The sequence below is a fragment of the Megascapheus bottae genome, chromosome 4 (assembly GCF_031878675.1).
Source record: "Megascapheus bottae isolate mThoBot1 chromosome 4, mThoBot2.hap1, whole genome shotgun sequence".
Classification (NCBI taxonomy): Eukaryota; Metazoa; Chordata; class Mammalia; order Rodentia; family Geomyidae; genus Megascapheus; species Megascapheus bottae.
In genome coordinates, this window is record NC_143512.1 from 10,429,447 (window position 1) to 10,445,179 (window position 15,733).

Below are 15,733 nucleotides of genomic sequence, written 5' to 3' on the forward strand. Positions count from 1 at the left end.
GTTCTAGTCAACTGGACAGAAGAAATTTGAGTCTATGTACTTTTTTTCTTTCTTTTTTAGATTGGAGTCCAGAGCCTGAACTTGGCACCTGCTGCTTTTGCTCATTGCCTAATGCTCTACCAACTCAGCCAACCTTCAACCCCAAGTTTGTATATTTAAGATTAGAGTTAGTAAAAATGTAGAGCTAGGGCTGTAGATGCCAATGTGGAATGTGGTGCTCATTCCACTGGTGAACACAGGTAATTCTGACAGTGGATGGGGATGATTTTTTTTGACATGGGTGATTACATGTTCATTTTAATGTATAGTATAAGATAACCTAGTGAAAACTTCAAATTCATCATTGTAGAGATTTCACAATTCACAATGAAATCATATAAAGAAATAAGTTACTTCCATATCAGTTTAAAATACATTAAACAGAAAACAGTAATGAATTACTGTTGTGGCACAACAGTAAACAGAGGTCATTGAAGTTTGGGAAACACTGAGTTAGTTATGTAAAGAAGCTTTAAACTGAAGAACATGGTTATATCTAAATATATATAATCTTTACTTGTACTTCAAATCCAAGGAGTGCTATAAGGAAAATTTTGTCCTTGTCAACAGACTGGACAAAGGGAAAGATGAATTACCATGAATTGTCACCTGCTGAACGGTGACGGGAGGCTGCATTAAACCCAGAGTCATGAGTTCCTGGTCCAGTCTTTCTTGTAGCAGTAACTCTCCCACTCCTACTAGAGTGTTTCTCCCAGAGTTCCAGCAACAAATGATGAAACTTGCACATGCTCATGCATGTACTCTCATGCATACACACATTTTTTGTATGTATACATACTTTTCAGTCAAATACTCATATATATACACATGCATATCTGTATGTAAATATATGTATATAAATATATGCATATTTTTACACATATATACACACATACATACAAATGTTTTTAAAATGTTTTACTCTGAGGGAGGAGGGTGGCCAGATCTTTCCTTTCCAATATGTGACCAGGTGGAAACTGTAGTCCTGTTTCTAGGGAGCATTTCCTAACACTGAGAGGGAAGATCTGCTGGTTCATTGTCTCCCATCTGTACCCAGGAATAAAGCATCCTGTTCTGTAGTTTCAGACAGGTTTGCTTTCACACATTCTTAACTTCCAGCCTCTGCTTTGTGCAATAAAGATAATCTTGGGTAAAGAATGAACTGATTTTCTCATCTTCTCTTTCTTTTCCCTTTGTGCTTCAGAGTATGCTTCCGCACCTATTCCAGGGCTACTGCTTCAGTCTGACCACAAGCCCAGCACTATCTGTAGCCTAGGGAAATTGACCAATACTGTTCACACTGCACTGTACACAGCTTAGTAAGAAACCTTAGGTGACCGTGGCTTTCCTGGAAACCTGAGAAGCACATCACCCTGTAGCTTGATCCTTCATTCACTTGGCAGATGAGGATGAGGTCAGTCCTGTTCCAAGTGTTCCTTCGTACACATAGAGAGGCCCAGGCCTTTGCTGATCATGGAAAGAATGACTTCAGCCAGATGTTTAAAAGGAAAACAAACTACTATTGGGAGGCAGGCCAATGCCAGGATAGAATCAAAGCTCCAGGTATATAGACTCATGAAGATAGCCATACCTTTAGAAATAAAGCTAAAGGAAATATTAGAGATGTAAGGACAATAACAGAAACCTTACTTACAAAAACAAAGTATCTGTAACAAACCAAATGGTGCTAAACACCAAGATGCAGAAATGAAATTATATAATCCTATGACATCTTTAAATGCAGTAGAGTCTTAGAGGTAGAAATGGTTTCAAGTGTCACATTAACGAAAGCTATTACTTTTGCTATCAAGGATTTATAAAAATTTAAGGATTTGACTTTCATTTTTTGCGTGGTGGTTACTTTTTTTGTGTGTTTGTGTGTGATGGTTACTTTTTGAGATGGTGTCTTGTTTTATATCCACACCAACCCTGACTGTGATCCTTCTATTTGTGTTTCCTCACTCTGCTGGGGTGACAGGTGCTCACTATTGGGTATAGGCATTGTATTTCCATTGGAGTTGGAGTAACAAGTATACTAACATGCTATCCACTGACAAAGATAGAGTCTTCTGAGCTTTTTCCCTGAGTTAACTTTTAACTGTGTTGGGCATGAAACCTTTTTCTGTTACAAAGAGAAACAATAGTGCCATGCCCAATATAGGGCCCAGCTCTGTGTGTGTGTGTGTGTGTGTGTGTGGTCACTTGCCTATGATCCCCAGCACTCAGTAGCTGAGGCTGCAGGATTGTGAGTTCAAAGCCAGCCTGAGCTACACAAGGAGACCCTGTCTCAAAACACCAATAACAAAAAAACAAAAACACTCCTAAACATGAAAATTTCCATGGATGGAGCCTTTCCTCTTCAAGTTAAAATAACTTACATCTTTCAGTGCTTTTGCTGAACCTCATCTAGATCGATAAAGATAATAATAATGATGATGCAGATACTGCCATTGAAGTATTTACTCAGCACTAACCCTGCAGCTGGCACAGATAAAGAGCTTTAATTTTCACAACAGGCTGGTATTTATAGCAGAGCACAAGGCCTCAACTTCAATACTACATGGTCTCCCATTAAAAGACTCAAAACAAGACTGTATTTTAAGGCCCCGTGTCTGGATACTGGGAAGCCATTATCTTACATAACAAGAAGAGGAAACAGGGATCCTGAGATGTTAAGTGATGTGCATATCACACATAGCTGATGAGCCCAGAGGCAGAAGTTCCACTGAGGAAACCTGGAGCCCCAGTTAGCATGGACAGTCGACTGTCCTATTACCCAATTTCGAGCTGTAAAATCCAGGCCTTTTCATATTCCCAGTCCTTTGAAGGCTTTAAACAATCATCAGCTGTATGATATCTACAGCCTTGATACCTACATGTGCTTAAACAATAGCTAATAATGGTAGCGGCACCTCCCAGCTATTAGCCCATGCCATTTACCAGGCCTGGTGCCAGATGCTAAATGCATAATTTTAGTCCTTACAATTGCCTTATGAGATGGACACTATTAAGCCTTTTTACAGGTGAACAAACTGACAATGAGGGGGTAAAATGCTTGCCTTTTATGATGGCATAAGAATCAATGTCTGACTGACTTTCAGCAGAGCCCTAGGCCTCAACTCTTACCCGTCACCAGACTCATAAAAACTGAATTACAACTATATATTTTAAGTCCTAGTACTTGTTTCAGTGTAATGTCAGAAATCCTGGGATAAAAAAAAAAGAATGTATTTGGTGATAATTTTCTGCTCTTTGGAACCAGGAAGGATGGTTTTCTTATTAATTTATTAATTTAATACCAAATATGTCAAGTCAGGATTGACATGGGAGAGAAAAAATATGGCAAGCAGAGTATGGTCCCAACCTCACAGAGGCACATTCCAGCAGGACATGTGATTTCCTCTACAAAGCATTTGAACACAAATTGAGCAAAGAAAGGCAAACTGATTCTAAGGAAAGAAGGGGCACAGAGGCGACGCTGGAGCTGAACTCTGACTGTAGACCCCAAAACACAGGCTCAGATCTCTGCCCATAGATCTACAAAGAGACTTCCCAATAGCTGCTCATTTTCAGCAGTTATATTTCCTACCGTATGAGGGTTACTTAGCCATGGAGCTGGCAGAAAATGGTGACACAGTCTCAAGAATACAGAGCAGCTGATGGTATCCCTTGTAAGCAGAAGAAGGCCACATAGAAGGCCTACCACCCTGACCGGGCAAGGGACTCACGTTTCTCTGTTGATTGCACAGCATGGAAGAGTGTTAGAGGCCTTTCACTACAGGACGGGGGCTTGGAGTCGCTGCTCTTCTTCCGAGACAGATGCAGCTGGGCATTGGTGAGTGGCATATCAGGCACAGTGTTAAATATCTGCAAATAAAATTTCACAAAAAAGTTACTTGCTTCTGTGAATTAGGAAGCACAATTCTGAATCAGTGCAACTAAAAGCTTTGTGTTGATATTTGGTTATTTGACATTGGATAGGGAAGGGAGGAAAACAAGATGAGGGGTGGGGGTGGGGGAGAGGGAAATGGGGACCAAGACATGTGAAAGGGTATCAATGTATGTGAATTAATGCACCTTCTTTCTGGCAAATATCATGTAACCCTTCTATTAATTACAATAAAAATATATGAAAAAAAAAGCTTCGTGTTCAGTTAGGAATGGAAATAAGAGAGGAGAGGCATGAAAGGGGTGACAATGATTTGGATACATTGAATTCATAAACTGCTTTGATAAAGGACAACTCCTCTGTTCAACTAATTAAAGGTAATAATAATAATAAAGATGAACACCATAATAGTTCATCCTCATTCAATTTCTTTGCTGGAATACTTCTCAAAATAAATTAAACATATACCTCCCCCCCCACACACAAACATAGAGAAAAGATTGGAGAAGACCTCTCTGGCAATTGCTCAGGACTCTACCATATATGTACACGTGTGTGTGTGTGTGTGTGTGTGTGTGTGTGTGTGTGTGTGAAGTAGGAACACTAGATTCAGGAGCTGATCATAGAGTTTGGTGATAGTTCACTTGCCTGTCTATCATGATGCCCTTGATCAGGGAAAATGGAAGCTGTTGGGATAATCACAACCATTGTCTATTAATAGTGTTTACTTTACATGTATTTTAAATTATACTTTTATTATCTTTAAATAGCCATACAAAGGAATTATCATCTAATAAAGCGGTTTATAAGTACAATATATCTTGATCAATGTCACCCCTTTCATCATTCTCCCCCATCTCTCCCAACTGATTGAATTTCTCAATTTCATAGGATATGCATTGAATGTAACAGTAATTTTATGAGTACTTTTATCCAGAGCCAATTAATTAGAAATCCCTTTACTTTTCTTTATTAGTTCCTTTCCCAGTTCTCAACTACTCCATAACTTTCTGAAACTGCTAACTCAGAGCAGGGCTGTCTCTCATCACCATCTGTCCTTCTCACTCCAGCAGCTCTTCAGTGTGCATGAAACAGAACTTCCTTTTTCTGGCTTCAAAGTTAGGAAAAGGTTGATTTTCCTCCCTTTAATTATCTTCAAATATTTGTACAAAGAATTTTATATGTAACAAGTTCATTTCTGTACACAATGTATCTTGATCAGTGAGGTGTTTGTTTTTCTTTTCTTGCCTGTCCTGGGGCTTGAACTCAGTGACTGAGCACTGTCCTTGGGCTTTCTTAAGGCTAGAGCTCTACCACTTAAGCCACAGCATCACTTCCAGCTTTTTTTCTATGTATGTGGTACCTAGGAATCAAACCCCGGTCTCTGCTGCATGCTAGGTAAGCACTCTACCACTAGGCTAAACTCCCGGCCCAGGAGATTATTTTTATCCCATGATCGATGGTATGAAATGTGTACATGTATGTGTGTGTACATTATGTAGACATAAATATACACACAGACACAGACACAGACACACACAAATACATTCTCATTGTATTGACCACTTAGAATAATGTAGAAGAGTCTTAAGAAAACAGAGTAACTTTCCCAGTTCTATAATACTAACACTATACTGTATTTCCCCCTCCCCCAGGACTGAGAACTAATATCACAGTGCTTTATCACTTGAGTCGTACCCCAGATCGTTTATGCTTTTGTTTTTTTCCAAGTATGATCTGTGCTTTTGCCCAGGCCAGTCTTGGACTCTGTTCTTCCTAGTAACTGGGATTACAGGCATGTGCTACCAATCCAGTTTAGATTTTTATTTCTTTGTAAGTTTTTTTTTTGAGTGGGGGAATAAATAATGACACAAAAATGATAGACAAAAATAACAGCAACTCTTAATCTTTCCTTCTATTGATACAAGTATGACAGAATTTACAAATCCTAATAGCTAACACTTGGTACCTACCATGGCTAGAATAGCCACCACTTACTGTGAACTCCCCAGGTGCCAGTCACCTCACTCGACAGCCTATATGCTGCTCACTCAGTTCTCAGAACCCTGTGTCACAGCTAATGTGAACTGAGGCACAGAGAGGTGATGTTGCCAGGATTCTAGATATGAACAAGTTCCCTACCACCACATTCCTTTTAAAATGCATACAATAATAATACTAATCCATTCAGTCAGTGAAATTCTTTTGAACCATCTACTTTATACTAAGCACTCTGAGCTTAGCAGTGAATGATACAAACATGTTCCCTGTGGTTAGAGAATTTACATTCCAGTAGCTGTGGTTTACTAAGTATTTGCTACAACACACGGGGCTAAGTACTTTGTGTGAATTCTCATTTAAGGTCAAACACAATTTCCATAACTAAGATTATATGCTTTACAATTTTATAACCTATACATTTCTTCTGCCATTATTCTGCAGCATTCACAGTGCAAAATAAATAAATAAACCAAAAAATACCATCTTCTAAGAGGATTCATAATTGTGATAAAACTAGCCCTCACTTTACTGAGTTGTCAAACTTCATTGATGCATTCAATTATCATCTCCCAGGAAGTTGGTGTCTTCATTTTCTCTTCCTGCCCCTCTACCCCAGTCATGACTCACAAGAGGGTAGTGGTGGTTGGCCTTTTCCCTTCATCTATGGTTGACCCTACATACCTGAGAATCTTTCTCCTAATCATCTCCTTTGTGCCTGCATTTAAAAGCAAAACTCTAAAGCTAACACGGAGGAAATAAATATATAAGAATTACAAGAATTTCAGCTGGAACAGCTGTTCTCTTTGGGTTGGCAGGTCCTGAGGCTCCAATGATGCCAGCCAGCTGGTTAAGTCAGTCTCCCTCCTAAACACAGCTGTCTGAAGGCAGTATTATATCTTCCTTAAGGACTGGAAATTTGCAACAAGATATACTGAATCACTGAACATAGCTGAAAATCCACTGGAGAGAAGGCTCAGAAGGAGACTTAAAGAAAAAGCAACATGGTATCGAACTTCCAGAGTAGCTGGAACCAGAATATAACCGTTTCCCAATGCTATATAGTCTCCAGTCTCTTTCTGACCTTCTACAATGGAAGAAAGGTGAAAAGCTATGTTGAACTCAAGGTTTATGACCTCTAAGGAACTTTTTCATCCTTGACTTGGTAGTGCCTTTAAGCCATAATGAGCTGTAGCCATTTTTTTCATATATTTTTATTGTAATTAATAGAAGGGTTACATGATATTTGCCAGATAGATGGTGCATTAATTCACATACATTGATACCCTTTCACATGTCTTGGTCCCCACTGCCCTCCCCCCACCCCCACCCCTCATCTTGTTTTCTCCGGTTCCCTATCCAATTTCAGATAACCAAATACAAATATATCCGATATATCATGTAACAAAGTGAGACAGTGTAACAATATGAGATAACCAAGGGACAGCAAAAGTGATGACAGATAACATAGTACCTTAAGAACAACAATCATTCATTATATGGCTTATGTTTACATCATATTTTAAATAACAAGAACAAACAATTGTTTAAGGGGGGAATCTCTAATTACAATCTCTGGGACTTAGTATTTAGAACTTAATCAAAATTAGGCTAAGGGTTTGTATGTCATAGAAACATATCAATTTATGAAATAAAACATTATGTCTATAGAGTCATAGGTTTTTAGGTCTATATAGTTATGTTTGTATTTCCATTACCATGTCCATAGCTTTGGGTATGCAGTTATTGAGTCCTCACTCTTGTACTCTTTGGATTTAATAACCGCATATTAAGGACAGCTGTAGCCATTTTTAAATGGTGTCCTAAATGTGCATGGTTTTATCATCAACATTTTAAAGTCGTTTACGTGTGTGTGTGTGTGCACCTGTCAAGCACAGGCTAAATGTTCATGTGACTCATTCCTAAGCTGTAGGTCAACTCAGAATAGAACACAGGATGATTTTTTTTGCGGTGAGATCTCCTCATCTGCCATATAAGTAAGCAAGAGTGAGACCACAAGTAAAACCAGGACTTTAGAGACATTACACCTTTCTAAATTAGACCAAGTGGAAACAGGACACAAATGCTCATTAAGGAGTCTAGTAAGTCATCCTCTAAATTTCTATTGTTTATTTAATTCTGAAACTTAAACAGAAGCAAGTTGCTTTCTTGGCCACTTTTTGGCCAGATCAGGAGTTTGCCTTTAGACTCAATGTTCAAGCTGGAATTCTGATGAGAGTAAGAATCATTCACAGCTTTACTGATTATTTGAATTCTATTTTATTTAGAAGAAAATCAAATGAAGCTTTCTTCAGACTATCAGGAAGAATTGCTGGTCAAAGCTTTCTGGTGAAGGACTGGAGCATGTCAACTAGAAGCAATAGATTGACAGAACACTTCCATGCAGCTGGAACAATCTACTCATTTCACACACATTTTCCAAATTAACACACACAAAAAAATGGAGATTCATTCTATGTCCCAAATGTTCTGTTAAATCTTACCATCTAACAAACTAATTCCAATGTAGTCAGGAATATCTTGCAGACAAAAGTTAAGAAAACTGTAAGACTGCTAGAAGCTATTAAAAATAAAATTATAAAAGAAAAACACAACTCTAGTTAAACCTTCTAAGTATTTTCAATTTCAAGGTTCCTATAAGTGGAATTAACAGGCCTATAAATACTGAGCTACCATTTTCACTTAAGCCACAAAAGTCAGAAGTCAGGGTTGGGTTAATTTCATCTTTGCAGTTAGACAGCCTTGGATTACATCCAGAGTCTACTGCTTACTCACTGGATGACACCAACAGCGTCACTGACACAACCATCATTGAAATACACTTCATTGCCATATCACCATATGAAATACAGGAAAGGAATATAAACTCATTATAAGGTGAAGAGTAACTGAGACAGACCTGAATGTGAATTCTGGCTTTGAACACACTGGCTGTGTGTTCTTTAAGGTCTTTAAGTTTTGTCTTGTTTTGTTTTGTTTTGTTTTAAGATCTTTATCCCTTCTGGATCACTATTTCACTTGTGAAAATGCAGAGCTATTAAAATGGTAAGGTACCTAAAATGCTTAACATAGCATCAGGACAAGAGATAATAGTAGTGTGAATAACAAATATAAGCTGAATTTATTCAATGTTTACTTACCATTGTAAATTAATTATGCAAATTAACTTTGTAGATTAATCCATTCTTAATAACCATGACAGATACTATTATTCTGGCCATTTTGTACACTAGAAAACTGAAACTCACTGAAATTATCCAATTCGTCCAAAGTCAGAGTGCTAAGGAACACAGTTGGGTAGGACCCTACAACTTGACAATGCGGCTCAACTACCTATGCATTTTATTGAGAGACAGAAGATGAAGTGGAAAAATGGTGAATTCTGGAGTCTAACAGATATTGTTTTAGTCATTTTCTAGTTCTGCGATTTTGAGCAAAGGATGTAAATCTCACAATCTCCAGTTGGATATTCCTCAAAAAAAAAAAGAGAGAAAGAAACAAGAAAAGCAAAAAGAAAGGAAAGGAAAGGAAACATAGAATTACCCTATAATCCAGCAATAACACTCGTGGGCATTTATCCAAAAAATTACAAATCAGGAAGCAGTGAAGCCACTTGCATAACCACATTCATGACTGCAGTATTCAAGGTATGGGCTTTAAAGTGAGACGGACTTAAATTTCAATTCCACAGCTCAGTTATAGAAACAGACCAGATGCCCCTCAATGGACAAATGGATCAAGAAACTGAGGTACATTAATATAGGACACTGAATTTAATCATTCATCAGGAAGAATGATATTACATCATTTTAAAAGAAATTGATCAATCTGGAAAAAATTATGTTGTGAAGCAAGTCAGGTCCAGAGAGACAAAGGATATATGTTTTCTCTCATATGTGGAAACTAGAAGTGATTTATAAATGTACAAGTAAACACATATTGGTTGTATACAAGTGTACATAAGTGCATTTATTGAAATATGGTGCTTGATGGGGAGAATTCAAACAATGTAATTCCTTAGAAAAACTAACTGATAAAACAAGTACCAGGATACTAGCACTTGAATGGTATGTGTGGGGAGGTTAAGGGGAGCGCGGTACAATTCACATATTCATAAAATTCAATGTGTAAGCCAAGTGCTGGTGGCTCATACCTGTAATCCTAGCTATAGGGCAGAAAAGTCCCCGTGAGACTCATTTCCAATTAACTATTCAAAAGCCAGAAGTGGTGCTGTGGCTCAAGTGGTACAACTTCAGTCTTGAGCACAAAGAGGCTCAAGAAGGGGGGTCCTGAGTTTAAGCCCTACAACCCACGACAACAAAAAAAATTCAATGTGTATTCTATGAAATTAAGACAATTGAGGAGAGCAGTTACATTGGGAGGGAGCAAGAATAATTAAAGGAGTGACATCACACAAAATGCTTGTACTCAAACCAATTTGTTGACTGGTAACCCCTTTGTACAACTACTAAAAGATAATTTAAAAACTTGAAAAAAAATTCTTGTACCATGGTGAGGTCTAAAATAACTAACAGTTTGGTCCATAGTGTCCCAAATACGTGTTGTATTCAATAATAAAGGACACATATACAATGTGAGAAGGAAAATAACTAAAGTTTCATAACAAATTATTTACAGTTATTACACAAGGATTTAATTTATAAGTGTAAATTTAATTACTGCTCTTTGCAAAACATCAATCTCAATTGCCTACAGCAAGGTTATACTCTGCTGTTCTTTTTCTCTTGTCTATCATATTCAAATTCCTCTGATCTCCCTCTGGCCCATCTTGACATTGCACAGCACGGACACTTGTAGATTTTATTCTTAGTCATGTTGAAAATTCATTATTATACCTTTTCTCAGTACCATCTGTCACATGCCCTAGCAATTTGAGAGGATTAGGAGTCTTCCTGTAAAGTGTGCAGTATACTCTTTATTATGTGCTATTATTTTTATGGGAGGAAAATTAGTCATGATGAAGAGCTCCTGGTCTATAACTGCAAAGCAGCTCTGAGACAATAAATTACAGCAGAGGCCTGGGGATTACAATGAAAACCAGGAAGGTGTACATAAGAAACAAGGTGGAGCATTTTCTTAAGACACAAATCCAGTTAGGGGCTCATGTATTATAGGGTTGGAGTGTTTAATCTGAGGAGCATCTGCCTGAGGAATGGAGCGCTACAGCTACTAAGAGAGGCTCACTCTGCTCCTGGGTTCTCATGATAGTACTGCCAGAGGCCAGAGGAGCCCTGGGCCCAGCACTTTCAAACTGGAATGCCAGGCAAGCCTCAGCAGGGCTCATTTACTATAATCATTGGAAAAGCCAGATTCAGAGGCTCTAGAAGCAGAGAGGTTTTCTAAGGACAGTTGAAAGTCTTATGTCCTGTTGATATCAGCATTTTGGCAAGGGGATCAACAATTTGGAAAGCAGTTTGGGGAGTTTTATTAAAAATCTCTCAAAAGGAACCAATTACTGAGGGTATATATAGACAGATGGCTATGATTTTTCCCTATCTCCAGATTCTGTTTCCTGTTATCTTTGCTGACAGAAGGAAATACAACAAGAAACAAACCCCACCCCTATTTGAACAGTATTAAAAGAGCATCCCAATTAAAATAATCATTTCTTAATTTGGGTCTATTAGAGGGAATATATATGTATCCAGATGCACAATCTTATTGCACTAATGAAAAATACCTTGTATAGCATATACTACACAAAACAGAGGAAATGTTCTATGGCAGGACAGAGGCATTCTAGCTAAGCACAAAAATACTTTTAGCTTGCTTCTTAACCTAACAGCAGACCAAAAGACTACCAAGAAACATTACAGCGCAACCAATTGTACATTATGACTACATCACCATCATCATCATTGTTGTTGATTAAAGAATTAAAATTATGAATAAAGAATGAAACTTCCAAGCATTGATAAATCTATTGCATTTTAATGCATCTATATGTCTTGTAGATCAAGTGTACCAATGATACAATGGATTCTAATGCCACCAACATTTTTATAAGGGTAATTCAAGGTAGTTTAGCAGGCTCAAGTCATCTTAAATCATATTAACTCCATGGAAGTCATAGCCATCTTACTGGGGATGCAAAGTTCCATAGGCCTAGGTGCTTACTCTACCTATTCAGCATGTTCATTCATGGTTGGGTTAAAGCATGTTAAAGGACAACACTAATTTTTAGTGATTGAACAAAATCACTCTCTTCTTCCAAAGACCACTGGTAAAATGGGAAAGGAAATACACTAATAGGCATTATAAATATCACAAAATATACTAATAGGCATTATGGACTAATGCTGCCAGAAACACACAGGTACACATGTGTACACACATCCTACTTTACAAACAAAACTCTTCAGGAAACTGGTAAAAGAAATGCCTTAGGTTATTACAAATGACTTAGATTGTTAGGACAGCACAAAGAAATGCACACGCACACACACACGCACGCACACACACACGCACGCACACACACACACACACACACACACACACACACTTAGCCTGAAATTTCATGCTTAAACAAACCCACAAAAAGGCAACCTGTTTTCTTGGTGTAGTTTTTCTTCCTACATATCACAAATTTTTGGTCAGTGGAAAAAAATCCCTTAAAAAAATAAAAGAACACCTTTTAAGAAATTGAAGAATTTCTGGTCTTTGGAATTATCTTAGATAATGGAAGCATTCAATACTTTATTTCGTTTAAAAGCATAACTAGAAGCATACAAAGATTATTTCCAAAATGACCTGAAATACTTGACTACTTGATATTCTAAGATTCTGAGCTGATAAGCTGCAAGTCTGGGGAAAACATTCTGTCATAAAGAAATGGTAATTTAAAACAATTGACTATTACCTTAGACTAAGCATGACAAGAGGCAAGTCTTTACCCTTTTACTTTTCAACCTGCACTTGATTATAGGTATAATGAGCCATACCCTCAAGTCTATACTTCTTTAGCTGTCATAGAACAGAGTCTGGGAGACAGAGTCACAGATGGAAAACTATGTTATGAACTACCTTTACCCCTTACAAGTCTGCTAAGAAGAAGCAAATATCTTTTACTGTTAAAAATGTTGACTTTAAAGTAAAAAAAAAAATTTTCTAGTTTTAGACATTTATTAGTTAGTTTTCCACATGGAGGCTTACAAAGGGTATTTAAGGACTGAACTTGCCACCACAATCACATACCTGATGACCCCATTGTAGAGTCTTGATCCATATAACCAGTAAAGGCTATGGCCAGAGGTTAGATACCCTAAGCTGCAAGTTTACATCAGTATGATAAAATGTATGGTTCTGTTATATAATGAAATTTTGATACAAACTATCAGAGTATAGGGTACAATAAACAGTTCAACATCCAGGAACATCTTTCTAAAAGGCTGATACTGTCATTTTACCACTCTACTTGGAAAATCTCTGGTTTCAGCATTACATTCAACCTATTTCCTACAGATTTTAAGACCTTTGACAAATGAGCTGAATCCAACTATATTCCAGTATCATCTCATGCTAGCTGGCAAAATAGAACCCACAGTCATTTACAATCTTGCTAATTTTTTAAATTTTATGGTTTTTATTGGCATACATTAGGTATATAAGGGGTGTTTTGTTGTGATATATTCACATATAATACATCCTGATCAAACTCACCCCCATCACTTTCACTGATTCTCCTGCTCCATTTTTTTTTTTTTTGCCAGTCCTGGGCTTGAGCTCAGGGCCTGAGCAGTGTCCTTGGATTTTTCTCAAGGCTAGAGCTCTACCACTTGAGCCTCAGCACCACTTCCAGCTTTTTCTAAGTATGTGGTACCAAGGGATTGAACCCGGGTCTTTGTGCATGCTAGGCAAGCACTCTACCACTAGGGCAAACTCCTGGCCCCTCCTGCTCCATTTTTAAAACATCATTCTATTTTCACATATGTAAACTACTTTGACTAAAACTCATATGTACAACTTGGCTAATGTTGAGCCATTCTCTCTAAATGCTCTTTAGATTCTTTCTCTGCCTAGAAAATCTGTTCATCAGAGTCCAGTGGCAGCAGAATCTGATTATTCCTCCTTAGTATTAACTCATATTTTATTAATCTATAGTTAGATATGTCCTAATAATATAGTTGTCCCTTTAATTAAAGGATCCACCTTATTTATCTTGAGCCAACAGTTAATAATCAATAAATGTTTACTATATCAAAGAGAGGTTAGATTAAATGGATTTTCATTGCCAAGGATTCTAAATAGTCCTTAGTTCTCTTCCTATCAAGCTGTTTCAACTTCTGGGCACTTGAAACAATTTGTATGACAAAGCTAGAAATACTGATCTATAGTATTGCTGCAAAAATTAAATAAAATGCCAGGTGCTGGTGGCTCACACCTGTAATTCCAATTATTCAAGAGGCTGAGATCTGAAAATCGTGGTATGAAGCCAGCCTCGCTATTTCTATACTCAGAAAAAGCTGGAAATGGCTAAAGTGAAGGAGTGCTTCCCTCAAGAGAAAAAGCTCAGGCATTACCTGCACTAGAGTTCAAGCCCCAGGACAGGTACGAATAAATAAAAAAATAAATGAAGTAAAAAGTTGCTTATCACACCTTGTACACAAAAAGTGAGCTTATTACTATAACTGTTACTATTATTACTGGACTATGCTCATAAAAAGTTCTATTAACTTTAACTTCATAAATAAATCAGCATGTATTAACAACATGGAAAAAGAAAGTTCCATGATCCCACAAACACTGTATATTGAAGGTTTCTTCACCTCCTTATCCTTTCTAACTCTGGAATAATTGTTTCCTAAAACTCTGGAAAATATTACTCTCCTCCACGATCTGCTGGGATGGATTTTCTGGGTCATTGCTATGGTGTAAATCTGTGGTCTGCAGTTTCTCTGACAGTATGAAGATATGTAACATATCACTATCCCAAGAAGGAGTCACAGTTCTGGTGAACTTTCTATACTCAGGTATTAGCTGGAAGATAGGTATCTGGTGACAGCATAAAACAACACTTCATGTTTAATCCTATGCTGACCTTCACTAAGTAAGTAATGCTATATAGAGGAACAAAAGGGATATATTAGCCAGTTATGAATATGTAGATGTCTTTTTTTTTCCAAACCAACAAGCAAAAACATATTTTATAAAGTTAGGGAACCTGAATCTTTTAGATATCAAGTATTTCATTGTTCACGTGTATATGTGTGTGTACTTGTGTGCATGTGTGTACAGGAGTGTGGGTTACTAATTCCTGAGCCTCAGGCCTCTTGCTTGCTAGGCAGGTGTTCTACCTCTTGAACCATACCTCCCAGTCCATCTTCCCCTTTTTAAAATGCTGGTTTTTAATGCCAAAACACCCCCCCCTACCAGATTTAAACATTTATGAATTAGGTGTTAAAATGGAGGCTCAAACAGACTTTTTGAGGACTAAACTTGCCACTATTAGAAGCAGTTGCCCATATTTAATACAAACCATGTACAAGAAGAAAAAGCCTTTCCCAAAAAGAATGAAATGCAGAACCATAAGCACAGTAGACTGCTCATAAAGGCAGCAGCCACTGAGTCTCCTATGTCTGTATAAACATTGTTCCTTCCATCCATAGATGGAGTATACTAGACCATTTTTCTTATATAGAAACACCTGAGACTAATGTATGAGTGTGTATCTGTAAAATAACAGAGGCTCAGTAATTTTTTTTTAAAAAAAGTAATTCATTTTGTTTCATAGTTTTAGAAGTCCAGGGCTATGAGGTCTCACTTGTG

General features: G+C 37.5%; 1 protein-coding gene across 6 annotated transcripts in view; it reads right to left on the minus strand.

Moving 5' to 3' along the window:
* The window catches only part of Arhgap26 (Rho GTPase activating protein 26), a 457,842-nt gene that overhangs the window by 90,229 nt on the left and 351,880 nt on the right, over positions 1 to 15,733 (minus strand). For all 6 annotated transcript variants that reach the window (XM_090331301.1, XM_090331302.1, XM_090331305.1 and 3 more), the window contains exon 19: positions 3,768 to 3,906. In XM_090331301.1, the coding sequence (XP_090187427.1) occupies positions 3,768 to 3,906 (139 nt within the window). The remainder of the gene's footprint in view (positions 1 to 3,767; positions 3,907 to 15,733) is intronic.